We start from the raw sequence: 20154 nt of genomic DNA, 5'->3' as shown, positions 1-20154 counted from the left end.
CGTCGTATGTGTCCTTCAGCACCGCAGTTCCAGCACTTAACGGTCGGTTTCTTACCACCAATATTCCGTCTCAAGGCGTTCAGTTGTCTAGTTAAATCGTCTAGACGAGCAGTGACTTGATCCCCTGGCTCTTGGACTTGAGCAGCTCTGACTGGGTGGCGGTCTCGACGAGTGGCTTGCTGGGCTGCTTCGAATTTCATGGCGTACACTAAAGCGCTTTTCAAATCTTTAACATCCGCCATTCGCAGTGCTTTCTGTATTTCAGGGTCCCGGATGCCATCGATAAAATATTGCAGCGACAAGATTTCCCTTGTTTCTGTCGGGCACTCCGAAAAGGCGTGATGTGACAGCCTTTCAACATCCATGGCGAGCTCCTGAAGTGTTTCGGTGAGCTTCTGTTGACGGGATTTTAATCGGAGCCTGCTGTAATCTTTTAAACATTTCTTCCCGAAGCGCAGCTCCAAGCCGGACAGAGCTTCGAAATCTAACCTTTTTTTTCGGGAAGAGTCTGAAGGATATCCGCTTCGTCGGCTCTTAAAGAAGCGGCGAGATGACAGGCCTTGGGAATCCCATCCATTCGCATCCGCAACTATAGAAAATTGGGTCTTATACACTTGCCAGGACGTCTTCCCATCATATGTGGATAGCTTCAGAGGTGGACGAACAGGCATCGGTAGAAATTGAAAATCATCACTCCTGTTCCCTGCCGACGCTACGAATTTCTTTAAAGTATCTATTTCTTTGGCAACTGCAGAAATTCTCTCATCAATTTGTTCTTTGATTTGTTGTTTAACGGAACAAACTCTTCCTTCTATTTCTTCTTTGACAGAATCAACTCTGTAACCTATTTGTTGTTCCACGGCCGAAATTCTGTCTTCTATTTGCTCAACTTTATTTTCGACAGCTCCTATTCTGTCTTCCATAGCCTCAAATTTACTTTCTATTACGCAGGTTATTTCTCTTTTCATTTCTTCTTGACCTGCTTCAATCTTTTCTTGTACAGCTTTTATGTCTTCTTTAAAAGTTACTTGACCAGCTTCCAACTTTTCGTGAACGGCTTCCATTTCCTTTTTAACGGATTCTTCCATCTTTTTCTGACCAGATTTCATCTCATCTTTCATTTCTTCTTTAAAGGCAGCAAAGGCTGATATCAGCTGTCTTAACTGCTCTTCCATCGCTCTTGTAATTGGCATTCAAATCCCACTTCTGACACCATAAATTGTTGCGTGCGTACGGGTTCGTTATGAAATGAATGCACAAGTCCGATGAAAAATGAACATTTTTATTATTATCACAACAAAAATGCTTAAATTTTCTCAAATTATCATGCAGTATTACAATATCTCACAGTAGTTATCTTTTAACTACTCAAATGTCCAATAGAACGGAATTCAAAACAGCTAAAGAAAGCTAATCCGCGAATTCGCTGCAATCAACAAGAGCAGTTTTCTAAACAACAACAAACTAAGCAACTACTACAAACTGAGATGTTTTCCTCCTTTTATAAGGTTTTAAAATCACGCGCTAATATTTTCCAGTACTTTCTCGAAATCAAAAAGAGATATTTATTTATTTAATGCACGCGCTCTTGTATTTTCAATTTTCCGGCTTAGCTTTCTTTTAACATTCGTCACGCGCTCCTCTGCGCGAGAAATAAAACCATTTAATTTATAATTGAACTAACACTAGCTTTTTAAATACCAAATTTGTAACAATATCATAGTGATAAAAACACTTTTAACTCCTTAAAAATTTTTATACATTTAATTCTAATATTAAAATTGTATTTAACCGTAATAATTAATTTTTCTTGTATTTTATAGTGATTATTTTTTAAAATTTATTTTTAGTTCTGCATAAGATTTTTTTATTTACTGTTAATTTAATTTATTAGCCCAAAGGGGCGGTAGCCTAGACTGTTAGTTTCGAAGCGGCATTTTGCGCTGTTTTACTATAAATGTCCATGTCTCCTTGCAAATTGTTGTTACGAAATATTATCGCCCTGTATTATATTTAAAGAAATTAAATAATGAAGAATCTGCATGAATGCATGTATGTTTCTCACACTGTGACTAAAACGAAAGTATCTAGAGCCATCAAATTTTGAAAAATGTAATCCTCTACCCGAACATGGTCATCTGGATGGCTGAGTTTCGAATTTTTTTTAATCTATTTCATATTTTGTAAAATTTTAATGAATTTTTTATTAACAAACTCAACGAGTTCAGAGACAGCAATGTACGGAAAATAACAGTTTTATCTCCAGTGCGGAAATTCTAAAGATATGCTTTGTCAAATGTATGTGGTTTACGGGCGAAGAACATGACATTCAGTAAATATAGGTAACACACAAAACGTTAAAAAAGTGTTCCTTTTGGGCGTAATATAAAATCTGTATGCTTCTAGATTTTATTTTACCTTTTTTCCCCCCTTCATTACATTCAGAATATTTCATGCTCCGAATTTTATAAATTACTAAAATAAATATCCCACTTTAACGTTAATAAGTTAATGATGAAATAATCAAATAAATGATTGTTTTGTAATGTTATTATAGTTTGAAAATTACTGCCTGATAATGGTCATTAAATTAAAAATAAAAATTATCAGATCTTGTTTAATTTTACCTTATTTATTTCAAAGCATCACGTACTATCAATCTTATTTAATTTTACGTTATTTGTACGCAAAATTAAGTTCATAAATTTTGTGCCTAGAGTTTTTACCGTTTTACCAAAGTAAAGATGTTTGTACAAGAACTACGCGTGAAAAAAAATGCGCGAAGTCCAGTAAAAAGTGCTTTAATGGAAATATTAAATCCTATTTGGAAAAAACTGTGGCTTTCATAATCTCATCACTATACAACGTATCACATTTAATAATTAAAAAGAGTTATGTGATACAAACGCCATAGGTTTCCGTGTTAAAGTAAACCAGATCGTCCCTACTCTTTCTTGCCGACATGTCGGTGACGCGCGCCCCGCCCACTGGGTTAGTCTATCTCTTATAAGGTCCATGATTCACGCCACAGCCGACTGTCCGAAACGTCCAAACTAATGTATTCGATGTTATGTTAAAACGAAATACTTGAATAGGATTGAGAACAGCTACAAATTTTCCCAAATAAATCTAAAAATTAAAAAAGTATAAAACGAAGTATAGATAAAAATATTATTTACCTTAGCGTTAGTGATTTAAAATCACTTAACAGCAAAATATACATCCAAAAAATCTACGACCACGGGTTTCACAACCACACACTACCACAAAAACACATCGACCATCTCGATCACGTGACTTTTGCGCTTCAAGGCCATTATAGAGTTGGCTGTGGATTCACGCGTGCTGACGTCACTCTGGCTGCACCCCTCCTTCTTCCCACATTTCCTTGTTCCAACCATGTTCGCCAAAGCCGATGCACCGTGCTCGCATCCATTTGGTATCAGCTGCGATTTGACGTAAGGACCAACCCGCCATTCTCAGTCCGATCACCATACCCCTCGTAAAATCGTCTATCTGCTGAAAGTGCCTTCGCTGATGGCGGCCTAGCATTCCCTCCTGGCAATGTACTCTTTTAAGTGTTTAAATAAACGCCCGGGGGCGCTTTTGGTCTGTAGACCTGTCCTCTGGGTGTTCCGGGCGCTGGGTTGCGTTTTCGGGTGCGGGGCGCTCGTGGGACCTCATCAATCGGCTCTGCTCTAGATTTTGGGGAGCACGGTGCTTATACCGATTAACCACTATGGTAAAGGGACAGTGCCCGTGCTCTCCGTGACCTGTCACCTATCACACGTATCCTCCGGTACAAAAACCAACCTTCTTTAATAATTCGTCTGACAGAAATAACGACACGAATATTGCCCATTCTGAACGTTCCTTTTCTTACATCTTACTTCACGTGCATCGGAGAGCTGCGCATTTCACATTATTCGCATAACTCAGTGACTTGCGTCTACCCTAAAATTTACATAAATTTCTGATCACTCCTTCTTGGTGTTGCGTTTTCAATGTCGAGCAGTGTATATGCATATACTAAGGATAAGATTATGACAGTTTCTTGTCAATTGAAAAAGGCCACTTTTAAATTCATAATAGTTTAGTGATAAAAATGGGGCAAAAGAACAAAGTTTTAACATATTCAAGTTAGATAAATACTAGTGTTAATTCACTATGTAATTACCTTCTCAGTTAAAACATTTGCCATGACACGTCACCCATTACTGTTTCCCGCAGAAGTTTCCCATGCCTGAGCTAATACATATAATTTGAGATCGTCAGTTACCAGACTTTTTTCTCAGAATAATCTAATTTGCGAAAATCTGCTCATTCTTTTGGACCTTCTGGTATCATTTGCGGCCAGCTCACAGATTTTCATAGTCCTTATTCTCGATAGTTTTTCACAAAAATTTGAAGACTCTACCTGAATTTAATGCACAGCAAATTCCATCATTCGCAGGAGCAACTGCAACTCCCTTCGAATCTTCATACGCACGCTACACAAACACAAGGTAGAATGAAAAACCGTTAAGGACAAATGACGTAATAAATGTACATGTTAAAATGTACATGTTATTTTGTACAAGTTAAAACTATTAAACTATTTTTATTTCCAAGCACATAGCAATTTATGTAGAAAGCAGCACATGTATATTAAAAATTACTTAAATATTTTCTTTATTATGAAATGAAAGCATTGAACGACTATGATTGAATTAATGATAGATTGAACGACAATGAACAATTAATGAAAGCATGTGAACGACTTTCATATGGTTGATATGATATAAGTAAGTTTAAATACCTCTGTGGGAGAATGCTAATAGATCAGCAAAAGCTCTGAAAATAAAACCAGTTTCATTTGATATTGAACGCATTAGGCACTAATCAACTGAATACAAGCTCACTCCAATCTTGAAAAGTTAGTATAAAAGATAACCTAAACACGATGAAGATTAGTTCAAAAATTGATTTTGAGCATTTTTCTCATGAGAAAAATATTAGAGGTAGGATTCAATATATATCAAAATCCTGTCAAAAGCATTAACGAACTATCTTTAATATAATAATTACAAAATGATTGCTATATCAGACTGCGAGATTATTACTTATTTTAATCATATATATTTGCAGTCACTTAAATCTGCCCAATTCCCCCCCCCCGGTTTCCCTGCTTTTTCACTGCAGTTTTTTTCAACTGCTTTTCAGTTAGAATGTTTCAGTCAAAACGTTCTTCAACGCCCCGATCAAAGTCGGCGATAATATTTTGCTTTCATAATGAAAAAGTAGATAAGGTACATCAACTAAACGTCAGCTTATCTTTAACCCCCTTTATCAGAAGACAATATTGCTGAAATCAGCTCGTACCAAAGAATGGAAAATTTTAATGAAATCTTAGATACTGAGAGAGTTTATAATTTAATATGTTTAGAGACATTACTTTTACAAGAAATTATTTTCTCTTCAAGCTACATCAAAACAATTTTACAAAAAGATGATGAATTTCCGAAAAACTACAGAACTTTATATTTAAAAATGCGTACTCTTTTCTATCTTTAAAATACATATTCAGCTGGAATTCAAAGTACGGATTAATCTGAAATTTATTTACTTAAAAATACCAGGACAATGCAGTTTCTCGTATAAAATGCAACGCATTATGGAAAAGTTAGCCACGATACACCCTGAATTAAGCCAAATTGCATAGGCCTAACCACTTTTATAAATTAGAATATTCTGTGAACCATCTTACTTTCGACCCTTCAAGAGCAATTTTTTAGCATATGTTACCAGAACACTTATATTATTAAAATGCAGTTAAATAAAATTTATTCAATTTTACATAAATGTTAAGTAATTAAGTTAATAAAAGTTAATAAAAATATAAGTTAATATAAGTTAATAAAAATATATATATTTGCTTTTACTAATTCAAGGCTATTGGACTCTGGATAAACTTTTATCTTTTTAACAAAAAATTAAATATGTTGGTACTCACGTTAATGAGATGGATGAGCTTGCCTATTCTTGCACAGATGTTCTGTGTTTGGATGTATACATTGAGTAAAGCAATAATTATATTACTTTAAGTCTCTTTTTTTGTTGCTAAAATTAGAGTAGGAAATCCGTAGGTAGGGTAACCGGTAATAAATTTCAGAAAATGGCAATCTTGGAAGAAAATGTGATAGACGATTTTGATGCATAATTTTTCCACATTTTGAGATTCACAGCTAAAGTTTGGTATACGAAGTGAATCTGAACTTTAGTCTTTTTACTTCCTTGTACGAAGTAAAAAGGAAGTATTGTAATCGCGAAAAGTTTCAGGCAGCATATTTCAACGAAAATATCCATTTTGACCACTATCGAATGCAATTTAACGATGTTTTTGCGTGATATCTGTACGTAAGGACAGAATAAAATACTCTTTTCCTTCAAAAAAAAAATTTTTAAAACTGCTTTAAAATAAATTCTGAAGAGAATTTTTCGTGGCGTCTGTACGAACGTATGTACGTACGTACGAACATGCGTACGTACGTATCTCGCATAACTCAAAAACGAGTAGCCTCAGAACGTTGAAATTTTGTATACAGGACTGCTATAACATGTAGATGTGCACCTCGTATTTTGGTTGCAATCAGCCTTACCAAACGTATACTATAAATATATTTATATATATATCCACTCTGTTACCCGGCTCAGTGATCTCAGTTTCTTTACTCTTATATGTTTGTAAATTTTACATTTTTTTGCTTTAAAAATGATTGTATTATGTTGTTTTTATCTTCTGGTTAAGGTTTTTATGCCTTTAGTAAATCTGTATGCAATATTTTTAGAATTATCAACAATTTTAAAGTTGTCTAAGTGCCGCTAAGCCTTTTTTTAATGGCATCCACTGATGTTTACATTTAAACAGGAGACTAGTGGATTTGTTGCCAATCTAGAGAAACTTAGCTTCCCAACAACAAAGATAATGCATTCATTTATTATTGCCAATTAAATCATGCTTAATTCTTCCTGGAATTTTTTCGAGGAAATAAGTGTTTAAGATTTACTTCATAATTTTTAATATAGATATTTTGAGTTTTTATGTATTTTTGCCTTCTCGCGAAGTGAGAACTGAATTAATTAAATGAGAAATACTCAACCGTCTGTGAAAAACTGTTTCTTTTTTGTTTTGTTTGCTTAATTTCTTTTATACATCATTCTAGCTTTATTATAGTATTTGAATAGAACATGATACGATTAGATAATTCTATTCTTTAAATGATATAAATTTTGTGCATTATGAGTTATAATATGAACGAAATATAATACTCTTAAGTGAATGAACGAAATATATAAGTTAATTGTTATATAATTATTGGATTATATAACAGTTAACTTAGTTTCCGTTATATAATTATTATATAAGTTAACTGTTATATAATTATTAATACTATTAAGTGAATCTAGCGCCAGAGTGTCACTATGGTAAACAAATACTAGAGTGAATTTTAAAGAATGCATTTATTCTATTGTGGTTTATGCGCTGTCGGCGAAGTAGATTTAATTCAATCCAATAAGTTTAAATGAAATGCAAGAAAAAATGCGTATAATTTAATATTCCAGTACAAGGAAGTCATGTGGTGTACACATCAGATTTTTTAGAAATAGTCCGCGGATCACGGACAAAGAAACGGTACTTTAGAGTGTGTAACAGTTCAGAGATTTAATTTAATAAAATGCAATGCGTAGGTTTCATTAATAGATCCTGTAAACTGAACACTTATTTTTACTCATAACTCTTTTCAAAATCAAATATTAAAAAAAAAGAAATGATCTAATTTTATTCAAAGCAAAACATTAGCATATAAAATTATGGTATTCACACATACAAGAAATTATTAGTCGCCCTACTATTGTATAATGTGTAAATACATTATATTACTACTAGAAAGCCTGGCGGTCATACGAAATGACTGCTGTTCTAGATATTATTAATTGTAATTAAAATGATTTGTGCAAAGATGTCTGCTGATTTAAACTTAATTACCCAGAGCAGGCGACGAGGAAGCCCATTTACTTGCTGGCCCACGGGGTTTTCCCCTTCTACTTGCTTAATTGCTTAAAGTAGAGTGCAATGAAGGAAATCACTGGTGGTACATTTCTTAAGAGCCCACGGCTAGCTCATTTAGTAAAGGTGATTTAAATAATGAAATGTTAATTTACATGTCAAAGATCTCTTTGTACACAACATTTCTTGTGTACATCTTTCCATCATTTTTAAGCTCGCCTTGCAGAGGACCATCAGGTCCTAGGCAAGCCATTTTGACCATTCGCGTCTTCGTGGGATTTTATTTAGCCGAGATATTAGTTAAAAACTAATTTTCCCCTACGTTTTCCCTATAATTTCCAATTTCTTTCAGTTTTTTCCCTATTGGAGGTATATGGCTACGGGCCAAATTCTTTTTTCTCGACTATCTACGGAACGGCGCCGAGTAGAAATGCGAGACGCGTATCCTCGGATTCCAAAAAATTCTCCGAATCCATCGATACCGTTCTCATCTTCGTATGACTTTAATCAGTCGAGATATTAATTAAAAACTTCGAAAACGTTAATTTCCGCGCTGATTTTTCCGAGTGGCAACAATAAACTATCGGCGACACACACTTTAGCCACTTATATATGTCATAATAAAAACACAAGGAAAAGCCGGAACGCTGTAGATGCGTGATTAGACCCATATTGAAGAAGAATTTTGATTGCGTAGTATTTAAAGAACTTGGCAGTCGAGGCAGTTTTAATTCCATTTTTATTTCCAATTGATATTTGTGGCCACAATCACTTGGCACTCTAGTCGTGCCTTTCCACAGAAGATTTACATTTTTGATATTGTTGGGATAGAAAGCAAGCCAGAGAAATCACATCTTAGCACAGTAGCGAGCAAAAGCTGAAGTGCGTAGTTATGCAAGATGGAGGCACGCGAGGAGAAAAGTTTTGGTTGTCAAGAGGCATCTGGTATTAACGGTTACGTAAGATCGCATGATTAATCTGAATGACGCAATGCAGATAAGTTATTACGATTTTAGAATAGAGAGGAAGAATTAATGTTTATAGTTATATTATAATTCTGATTCATACATTTTTATCTTACATATTCTCCCCTTCAAAAAGAAAAAGGCGTAGCGACAGAGAAGCCTTTTTAATGAGAGAGTTAAAGCACTAGCAAATAAAAAAGAAAAACATAAATCAGAAAATTTTGATTCTATAAAAGTATAATTTTGATTCTATAAAAGTATAACTTATAAATATCAATTTTTTTAAATAAATTTTTAATTTTTAGAGTCCTATTGAATTTTTCAGCATTTCAGTCCAAAAAGTCTTTTTGTTTGAGAATTCACATAATCATAATTCTTCAGGGAAGGTTCTTGTTATTACAGAATATCACAAAATAAACTTTTACATAATCATTACTTATAATTAAATGCAATGCACATAAATATTTATGATACTTATTTTTATACTTATAAGTTATAATTTAACATCATAAATAATAGGATTAAGATTTTCAGAATTTATAGTTTCACTGTTATCATCTTTCATTTACAATTCCTGATTTTACCAAACTGGAAGCCTCGCAATACTTCTAAACAAACATATCCATCAGTAGGGCTGTCCTCTTGAGCTAACCAGTGTGTTCTATGCACTGGTGACCCAGGGTGCCTAGGCAGTTACTTGAAAAGGCCTCCGTTCCTTGCATAAGGTAACTGGCCTTTGAGAACTGCATTAATACATTCCATAATAATATAATAATAATAATAATAATATTATAAAAAATTACACACACTCATAAAATGAGAGCCTCCAACATTATCTTGCATGAAGAGGGTAAAAGGAACAACTGTACAGAGGTAATTACAGGCCTCTGTTGAAGGAACCAGTACACCCTCATCATACTATACTTAACACACAATAACCCATAAATTTTAACATGCATTTACCATAATTTTATATTACGTATCTGTATTAATTTCACTTATTTTTTACACCTACTTCATTTTTAGAATAATTATAAAATTCGTATTGAAAATTCTCAACAAAATTTCAAAAACATAAAAACTTATCTTAATATCCTTCCCTATGAATAATTTAAATAGCTTAAAATTCGTTACTTAATTTGCTCACACATAATTATGAAAAATTAGAAAAATTAATGAACAAGAATTTCAGATTTTCTCAAAACAAATTTCAGAAATTTTAACCAATGTTGAAATGAAAACAGTGACAATGTTCAAATGAAAACAGTGTCATTTAACCAATGACAGAGAATCCGCAGCACATTAAATTATTTAGTTCCTGAGCTAGATTCACACGAATGTTATAATTTTTGAGCTGTTGAAAAAGCAGAAGCGCAAATAATTTTCTGTCGCACATACTTGCAAACACTTAACTCAGATCGACCTTGAACCGACTGTAATGTTTAATTCCTAAACGGTAATTCACTGATGATTTCCTTTTCACTAGGCATTCGAACTTCTCAATTTATCGAGAGATTACTTTCAATCTGTAAACACAACGCTTGATTATTTTTTTGAAGCACTTGCAAAACACCACAGCAGAAGAATGATCTGTTATTTTTTAAACACTGAAAAAACAAACTTGATGATTCACTTATTTCACATTATCTTGGATTTATCACAAAACGATGATTTGAAGAGCTGAATTAAATTTTCCATTGAGGTTTCAGGCTGCAGGAAACTATCCTGTCGACTTAATTGTCATAATAAAAACACAAGGAAAAGACGGAACGCTGTAGATGCGTGATTAGACCCATATTGAAGAAGAATTTTGATTGCGTAGTATTTAAAGAACTTGGCAGTCGAGGCAGTTTTAATTCCATTTTTATTTCCAATTGATATTTGTGGCCACAATCACTTGGCACTCTAGTCGTGCCTTTCCACAGAAGATTTACATTTTTGATATTGTTGGGATAGAAAGCAAGCCAGAGAAATCACATCTTAGCACAGTAGCGAGCAAAAGCTGAAGTGCGTAGTTATGCAAGATGGAGGCACGCGAGGAGAAAAGTTTTGGTTGTCAAGAGGCATCTGGTATTAACGGTTACGTAAGATCGCATGATTAATCTGAATGACGCAATGCAGATAAGTTATTACGATTTTAGAATAGAGAGGAAGAATTAATGTTTATAGTTATATTATAATTCTGATTCATACATTTTTATCTTACATATATATATAGAAATCACGAGTAATAAAATGGTTTATAGTAGTGATCTCAGTTCGTTGTTCAGTTAGTCAAGTTGGAATTGTGAATTGTTTGAAGTGTGAAATTCGTTACTGAAGTAAGTAAGTTGGTGTTAAAATACGTTTCTGAAAATTTGTGACTTGTGACGCGCTTTCGAAACGCTTTAAATTACATCAGAGTATAAAGTTTATACAAAGCTGCGGCTACCAGTAGCTAACAGCTAGGTTGGAGCTAGCCATGTCAGAAATAGAGATAGATGATTTACGGAAATATCTAGATGAACGAGTTATCCGTAACCTACCGAAGGAAAAGTTTAATGAGATTTATAGTCTGATTATGGAAAAGATACAATTAGAAAAATCAAGTTTGAAAGCAGGACCGTTTACTGAGAGAATTCAGCATATTTCAGAGCAGTTAAGTGATCTCCAGCTAAATATGCAAGCGCAGAAAACCCCTAAAATTAGGAGGACAAATTCTAAGCTTAAAAAGAAAAACGTGGTGGATGAGGACGGATTTATTGCCCCTCGCAATACCCTAAAAAGAACGCGATCTGAGACTGAGAATAAACGAACCACCTCAGAAAAATAAATTTGCGGATTTACAGAATGACGACAAAATGGATAGTGCAGATACCGAAGGTGAATTTATTGCCCCCAGAAAAACAGCAAACCATATTCCCCAATCGTGTTAGACGAGTTCAGTGGCGACTGGGATAAGATAAAAGAGAGAATAGTGGAAGATTTAAAAATTAAAAGTTACAAAGCTGGAATGAAAGGAGATACCCTAACCATTCGAGCAAAAACCCCTGATTATTATAGAACGATCACAGGCATGTTCGCAAGTGAAGGAGTCCCTTTCCACACTTGTAAAATTAACTCAGATAGACCGCTAAAAGCGGTGATAAAAAAGCTACCCAGAACGATGAAAGTAGAAGCTATTGAAAACGAGCTGAAGGAGTTAAAAATACCCGTAGAAAAAGTGAGGCAGCTGACCAGCTATAGGGAAGGTCAGATAGTGAAGCTACCCTTGTTTAGTTGAAACCAAGCGAAATGATGATGGAAAGAAGATTTGGAATTTGGAAAAACTTCGAGGACTTGATGTCGTAGTCAGACAGTACAAGAAGAAGCCTGGACCTGTGCAGTGTCACAGGTGCCAGCGTTATGGACACTCAAGAGAGCACTGGCATTACAGAGCCCGCTGCATGAAATGTGCAGGCTGGCATGAAACGTTCACGTGCAAAACTCCCAAGGAGAAACTACCGGCGCGCTGTGCGCTCTGTGATGGAAGTCATGTCTCGTCGTACAAGGGATGTGAAAAGTATCCTAAAATCCAAAGAAATGAACCCCAACTCTCAGCGAAAGAGCAGGAAGCTAGATTTAATTTGAATAAAGATGACTTCCCCACCTTGCCAGGTGGTAAAACTGACGAAAACGCCAAAACTTGGCCCAGTTGGGCGAAAGGCGGAAAACCTGAAGAGAACATATTTGATTGGTTCAAAAAGCAGCTTTGCAAAGTGAAGGAACTTTTTACGAAGTTTAAGTCAGCAAAGTCCCTAATGGGTAAAATTGAAGTCGGCATGGAAGCCATTGAATACATTTCAAATATTGAATATGAGTTCTAGTAACCATGCTCACGTGACAAATCTGATCGATGCGACGCATTCTTACTTATAACGTTATAACGTTATTAGAAGGTTATAACGTTATTATTATAACGTTATTAGAAGCGATAGGCTCAGGACTACCCGAGGAGGTACTGCAGTTGTGATCAAGAATCACATTAAATTCAACACTATCAAGCTCCCGACGACGACGAGATTAGAATACACTGCAATTCCTGCTAGCAGTACGACCAATGAGAATTACCTTATAGTAGCAGCGTACAACCCCCCGCAGGATATCAACTTACAGGACTTAGACATCATAATGTCGACGAATTTCCCTACCATACTTGCGGGTGATCTAAATGCAAAAGATCGCTCCTGGGGAGCCAGGATGGGTAACAGAAATGGTAGTCTGCTTAAAAACTATATCTATGCAAATAACTTACAGCTTGTCACCCTAAGTGAATACACTTTCTACTGTCGAAGTGGCGGAGACATACTAGATATTGCATTACTTAAAAATATTAGTCAGACTCCCTACTTAGAAGTCAAGAAAGAACTTTCGTCAGACCACTATCCAGTAGTGTTTGATTTTCACGGCTTTTACCCTGACCCTCCAAGGAAACGCACTAAAGTGAATTGGACCAGCTTTACAGATAAACTACGGAACATGCCTTGTAATCCCCATCTGAGAGACAGCGGGGAAATTGAAAGTGAAATTTATTCGCTGACTTCCAAAATTCAAAATGCGATTAAGAGTTCTTCGTATGCTTGCAGAGATACCTTAAGGAATAAACTACCTGAAGATATATCTCACGACATAAAGGAAAGAAATAGAATTAGGAAAAGGTTTAATGTTACGCCAGACCCTTCACTTAAAAGGACTATAAACTACCTCAACAGGAAAATTCAGGCCGGCATCATGGAATTCAGGTCAAGTAATTGGGATAATCTTTTAGAGCATTTCAGCACTGATACAAGCTCTATGTGGAAAATTGTGAATGCGATGAAAAAAGATAGGACGTATCACATTGCTCCAATTAGTCACATGGGATCCAACCACTATTCTGAAGAAGACATAGCCAATGTGTTCGCAGAGAAACTTGAGGAGACGTTTAGGCCCAACCCCTCGACCAACCCTCAGCACGAAGAGGAGGTTCAAAATGTCGTTAACATGCTCAAAAACAGGGATAATACTGATTATATAAAATTCATCTCCCCGAAAGAAGTCCATACTATCATTAAACATATCGATACCAAGAAAGCTCACGGGTTTGACGGGATCAGCAATCGTGCTCTGAAGGCACTCCCTCCAAGGTGTATAGTGCTACTTACAAACATCTTTAATGCTTGCATCAGGACGAGTTATCACCCTTCGCAGCGGAAACACTCGATTATTATCACTATACTGAAGCCGGGGGAAAACCCCTCACTTACAGACAGTTATCGTCCTATTAGCCTTCTTTAAACAACAGAATTACAGACCACCTAGAAAGATCGGATCTGATAGACCCGGCCCAATTTGGTTTCCAGAAACATCACAGTACAACCCATCAAGTACTAAATATCGTTGAGATTATCACGAGAGCTTTTTTCCACAAGACTGCTGTGGCAGCATGCTTCATAGACCTTAAGAAGGCCTTCGACAAGGTCTGGCACGAAGGACTGATTTACAAGCTAAATAACTTTCTTTTTCCTGTCAGCCTTGTGAAGTTAATCATCTCATACCTAAAAAGAAGAACCTTCCAGGTGAGAGTTGGAGACTCCCTTTCCGGAAGGAAAATCATTGCCAGCGGCGTCCCGCAAGGGTCTGTTATTGGGCCAAATTTATTCAACATTTTCGTTAATGATTTACCCAACCCACTGAATGCTAAAACCCTGAAATATGCAGACGACACGGTGATTTTATCGGAATCTAAAAGCCCCCAACTTGCTCTTACTAACCTACAGTTTTACATCAACATAGTAGCTGCTTGGTGTCAACTTTGGAGAATTAAAATTAATACCGCGAAATGTAAAATTGTCCAATTCCGTCGCTACAGAAGAAATGTCACTACGAACACGGATATCAAGATAGAGAATGATGTGATTCCAGTTTGCTCGTCCGCAAAGTACTTGGGAGTTACCCTAGATGATAGGCTCACCTTCAAAGAGCACGTAACCAACCAAGTAAATAAAGCAAACGGAGTTTTCATGTCGCTTTATACTGTTATAGGTAGGAAATCGAAATTGAGCTTAAAAGCTAAACGCATGATCTATCTCACTATGATTAGGCCAGTTATGCTCTACGCCGCCGCAGCGTGGGCAATTGCCAATAAGACGAATAGGAGAAAACTAGAAGTCCTTCAAAACAAAATTTTGAGAGCCATCACTAATGCGCCTTGGTTTGTACGAAATAGCATCATTCATGCAGACTTGAAAATAAAGCCCATTCCTGAACAAATGCTCATGGAGACGCACAACTTCTTCGAAAAAATGGATAATTCTCCAGTGCACACGCTAAGAGAACTCGGTAATTATGACCCTACGGTGGACAGCGTGGTGAAGAGACCTCGATCAATTCACCATAATGCGCGGTAGTGATGCAAATATGTAAATAGTGTACATATGAAGTTGTGTTTTGTGCTCTATCTAACCTTATTTAACCAAGCACTGTGTTACTGCCAAAATTAGCTATTTGCCTGGAAGCAGGCTAGAGACTCTGAATTAATTACTATGTGTTAAGGACTGTGTATTCTGTGATCTCCCCACGCCCACTGCTGTGGTTATACTCCTGATTACCTGCTGGACTGCGCACCCTATCTCAGTAACCTTACGCTACTATCCTGACCGAATGCATCATGCAAGGACTTGAATGCTGGATGATTTTGTTTTCCAAGTACTAATTTCCCAATTTTCGTATATTCAGCTTGACTTCGCCACGGAATGATTGCACCTTGTTCTAATGTCACGCCTCCGGGCGAGGTGCAGTAGCACCTTAATGTGCTAAAAACCGTGAATGGCCTTTATAGGCTGCACAGATTGTACAGGTCAAAACTCAAAGTAGTTGTATACCTGCGGTGAACCAGAAATAAATAAATAAATAAAATGGTTTATAGTTTCTTGGCGGAGACGGCTTAAAAAACTACTTGGAAAAGTGTCCGTTGTGAACAAAACTTATTAATTTGCTGTTATCTGGGTAAAACAGATATAGAAACATACGAATTACTAAAATTAACATGTCAGAATTATACAAGACCAATTATTCATGTTTTTAGAGTTTAAATAGGCTAATGAATATAAAAAGTTCTAAATCAATGTGGATATTACGATTTTGCTATAACTTTACCTGAACAAATCATAAATATTAGTACCGTAATTACTGAGAAAGATTCACATTCTAAAAACACTTTCTTGTATGAAATCAAGCAAATGCTTATCATGATAACACAAGACTTTTAAAGTTCCCGCAAGATTACTTTACGAAAGAAACATAAAGCGGGTGCCTCAGCTATATTATGACCCAAATGTAGCTCCATAAAACATTTTCGCCATCTTTTCCTAAAAAGTAACTGATGTTCATATACAGTGAGACTGAAATAGCAACTTTAAAGGCTTTCAGGGGAAAGCTTGAAAATACATACAAGAAACGGTTTCAAAAAGATCTTCAGAACATTGCAACAATTTACAGCAAAGTTATTTTACTTCAAGAACAGCCAGTCATGATGTGAGAAGTGCCAACACACAAAATTAATTTTGATGCATATATTTTCTTATGATATTAGTGCCAGTCTCCTATTGCACATTTGCATCTTTGAAGTTTAGAAAATAAAAAGTTTTAACACGCGATTTATCTGATACGAATAATAAGAAAACATACTATAAATTTAATACTGGATGTTGTTTTTTTTGCCTAACTTTAAATTTTACAATAGCATGTTTCTCTTCCAATTTAATAAGATAAATTCTGCTTCTAGTCTGTGTAAAATATTGCTTTATGGGTTGTAATCAGAAAATATTTCCTTATGTGCAGAATAACTTTCGTGTGATGGAAATGGGAGATATGTAACATAACAATATACTTTTTATTCTAACTTTGATACGAAGTAAAAGACGTCTACTTACTTGCTTCGAAAGATGCGCTCTCGTAGCCTCGGACTTTGTCCATAAGCTCCAGGGAAGGAGCTGAAGGTTCTCCATCATCGTCCACTGCATCAGGTGGAGGAGTAACTGCAAGGAGATAACAAATTTTTAAAATCTCAGCCATGGGTAAAGTCACCCAGGGATAAATAGAAAGGGCTAGCTCATTTCTTTGTTCGACTCCTCGCCGACGCGAGCCTAATGGGGAAAATTAACAGGCAGTAATCTGACGTCACTGTGATGCCACCTGTTCTGATTTCCCGCGTTTAAAACTGTAGTTTCATTGAGCTGCGAGACGATTTTCTAGAGGTTACATATCCCAAATTAATTTTAATCATATATATATATATCTGTTTTCTAATAATGTATATATTTAAAATAATTTATATATATGTAATTTTAGTCAGTTTTTATTTTAAATTCTATATTGTAAAGTACCATTTACGTAATATGGCTTTTTGCGCTGTAGTAACTTGTCGTAGCGTTTACAGAAGTACGAAAGGATGAGATATTTTATTTCATGGGACCAAAGGATCCAAATGAGGTTTTGTTTTTGACGAAAGAATGGATACACAAATGTCAAAGACAAGATTCTATTAATGCGAAGAGCGGAAAAATCTGCAGCGAACATTTTCTATGCAGTGTTTATGAAGATGATATGAAAAATCGCTTACTTGGATAGCCACAAAAAGAAACTGTTGAAATGGAATGCTGTGCCGAAAGTAAATTATGATGACAATAATAAATCGGAATTGATGATGACAATAGTAAATCAAATTTTAATGATTTTGAAATAAAACTCACAAATGAAAAAATAGATATTCCTGAATGCCCTAAGTTTAAGGATAAACAAGAATGCATTGATAATTTGAAGAACAAAATAATATCCTTAGAAAATTGTATTAAAGTATTGAAAAATAGAGAAAAGAAAAAATTTAGAATGTTTGTTCAGCGGCAAAGAAGGTGGACGACATCTAGACAGCAATTTAAAGAAATGGTGCGCTAAATTTTAATGTAGTCCAAGAATTCAAAGTGATGTTCTTACTCTAAAGAAAGAAAGAGGCGAATATTTGTATTCTGTAGAAAAAATATGCGTTTTTAGTTTCGACGAAATGCATATAGATTGAAAACTCTGCTATGACTCTAAACTGGACCAAGTTCTCGGTTCTTTTCAAAATGTGCAGTTTGTCTTAATCAGAGGTCTCATTTCGCGCTCTGCCTCAAATTACTGAGAAACCACATTTTAGATAAAGGATTTATTTTAGAAGATGGAACTGTTTTAAATTTTGTTATTATTAAAGAGGTTTTAAATAGAGATTGAGAAGAAATCAAATTATGTCACAAAGTAAAACCGAATTATTTAATGGTCAAGGAAAACGAGAGACCAAAAAGTCGCTCCAGAGAAAACATTATTTTCAAAAATTACCGCAAAAGGTATACTCCACCACACAGGAAATCAAAAAGCATCTGACTTCTATGAGTTAATCGATAATGTCTTCGGTATTATGAATAGTACCAACAAGAATAACAAGTATTTAACAAACTAATTTTGTTAAGTACTTGTTAAAGTTATTCTTATTGTATCCTAGATTTTGTGATAAATTAGCATTCTAGATAAAATATAATAGTATAAAACATTAAAGTAATTGGCATAAAAGGACTTGCTTCCTTTACTCACACTTTTGAAAAATTAAATAACTGTATTAGGTACTCTGAGTAAAGCTATTTTGTCAAAATTAAAGTAACAATCTTACATACATTTATTTAATTGTAATATAATAGATATAAGTATAAATTAAAAAATTATTAAAAAAAATTATTATATTGAATCGGAAGAGAATTATAACAATGTAAAATTTACAATTAGGCAAAAAATCAAACGTAGGTTAGCAGAAATGTTGCCATATATGTCATATATGTTTAAAACTATGTCAATGTAAAATTGTTTTTTGAGTAAATTTAAATAGATGCTATTATAGTTATCTTAGAAGCAGTATAAAAATTCTCTCAGTTCACATGCAGATAAAGAAATGGTTAGAAATAAACGTTCATTAAATAAAAAACCTGCAAATAAAAATTGAAAAAAAACCCACGGAACTTTATGTTAAAAGAGTAGCACATTTTATCTATTATTTTAAAATTGAGTAAGTATTATTAAATTTTTTAATGGTTCAGTCTAAAATGCATAAAGCAGTAACATTGTCTCTTCCAAATTATAGCTATCTTTCACACACAGCTCATTTCAAACGCTGGTTCAAAATCGCTAATTTTCAAGCTGTGAATTGCATCTGCGCGCTCAGTGTCATCATGACTACGTCATCACTTCTCACTTTCTGCTTCAGAGGGAAAAGCTCTATGAGCTAGCCCTTCTCTTCTAAGTCCTGAAAGTCACCGACATGCAGAGAATAATAAAATAATAACTACTATTATAATAAAACACTCAAAGCAGGGGAATGCCAGCTACTCAATAATATAAATTCAGAAAGACACTACTAACTGCAAATTGTAGGCAAATGTTATTGCCATTCCCCCCCCCCAAAAAAAAAGTTAAAAGTCGCCAAAACACGTTAATAGTATTCGAGCTGATATGCAAATACTTCAATACAGCAAGGAAAGCTTTAAGTTTTAAGTGGTTCGAGAGCCAGTTTATGATCTTTCCTCAGAGTTAAGAGCCAAACTGCATGGAACCATTTTAGTTGCAAAGTACAGGTAAAATATTAATTATGAAAAAATTAAGAACAGAACAATTGAATTAAATATACCTAAACTAATAATTAGTAAATAATAAAATTGATTAAAAAAAGAAGTTGGTACAATAATTGATTAGGAATCCTACTATCCAAAATATTATCAGCATATAATCAACATAGCTATAACAAAATTTTAGAGAAATGAATATGGTCACAAGAATTTTAATACTGGGATTGTTGTTGTTGATGAAACTGTGTTTCATGTGACACATGTATATAGTATGCAAAAGTAAAATAGTAATTATGTAGTATGTAAAAGTAATAATTATGTAATACATTTATCTCCCAAACAAAAGCTTCAATAATTCCAGCAACCAAATATAATTTATAAAAGTTTGACAGTGCGATATCGTTAAAATTTGATTTTTAAGATTAAAAAAATTTGAATTCCGATAACCTGCAGCTTTTTAAAACTTTATCCGAGCTAGCTTTTATAATGCCAACAA

The 20154-nt window shown here is 34.7% G+C and overlaps 1 protein-coding gene across 4 annotated transcripts in view; it reads right to left on the bottom strand.

Annotated features, from left to right (window-relative positions):
* The window catches only part of LOC118196067 (protein SSUH2 homolog), a 137284-nt gene that overhangs the window by 60965 nt on the left and 56165 nt on the right, over positions 1-20154 (bottom strand). For 3 of the 4 annotated variants that reach the window (XM_035367451.2, XM_035367452.2, XM_035367453.2), the window contains one exon: positions 16944-17048. The exons of the other annotated variant lie outside the window; for it this stretch is intronic. In XM_035367451.2, coding sequence (XP_035223342.1) covers positions 16944-17048 — 105 coding nt within the window. The remainder of the gene's footprint in view (positions 1-16943; positions 17049-20154) is intronic. 4 annotated transcript variants of the gene reach the window in all.

Source organism: Stegodyphus dumicola, chromosome 9 (genome assembly GCF_044657685.1).
Source record: "Stegodyphus dumicola isolate Sdum_Otavi_A_Nest chromosome 9, ASM4465768v1".
Lineage (NCBI taxonomy): Eukaryota > Metazoa > Arthropoda > Arachnida > Araneae > Eresidae > Stegodyphus > Stegodyphus dumicola.
This window is presented reverse-complemented; position numbering and strand designations above follow the sequence as displayed.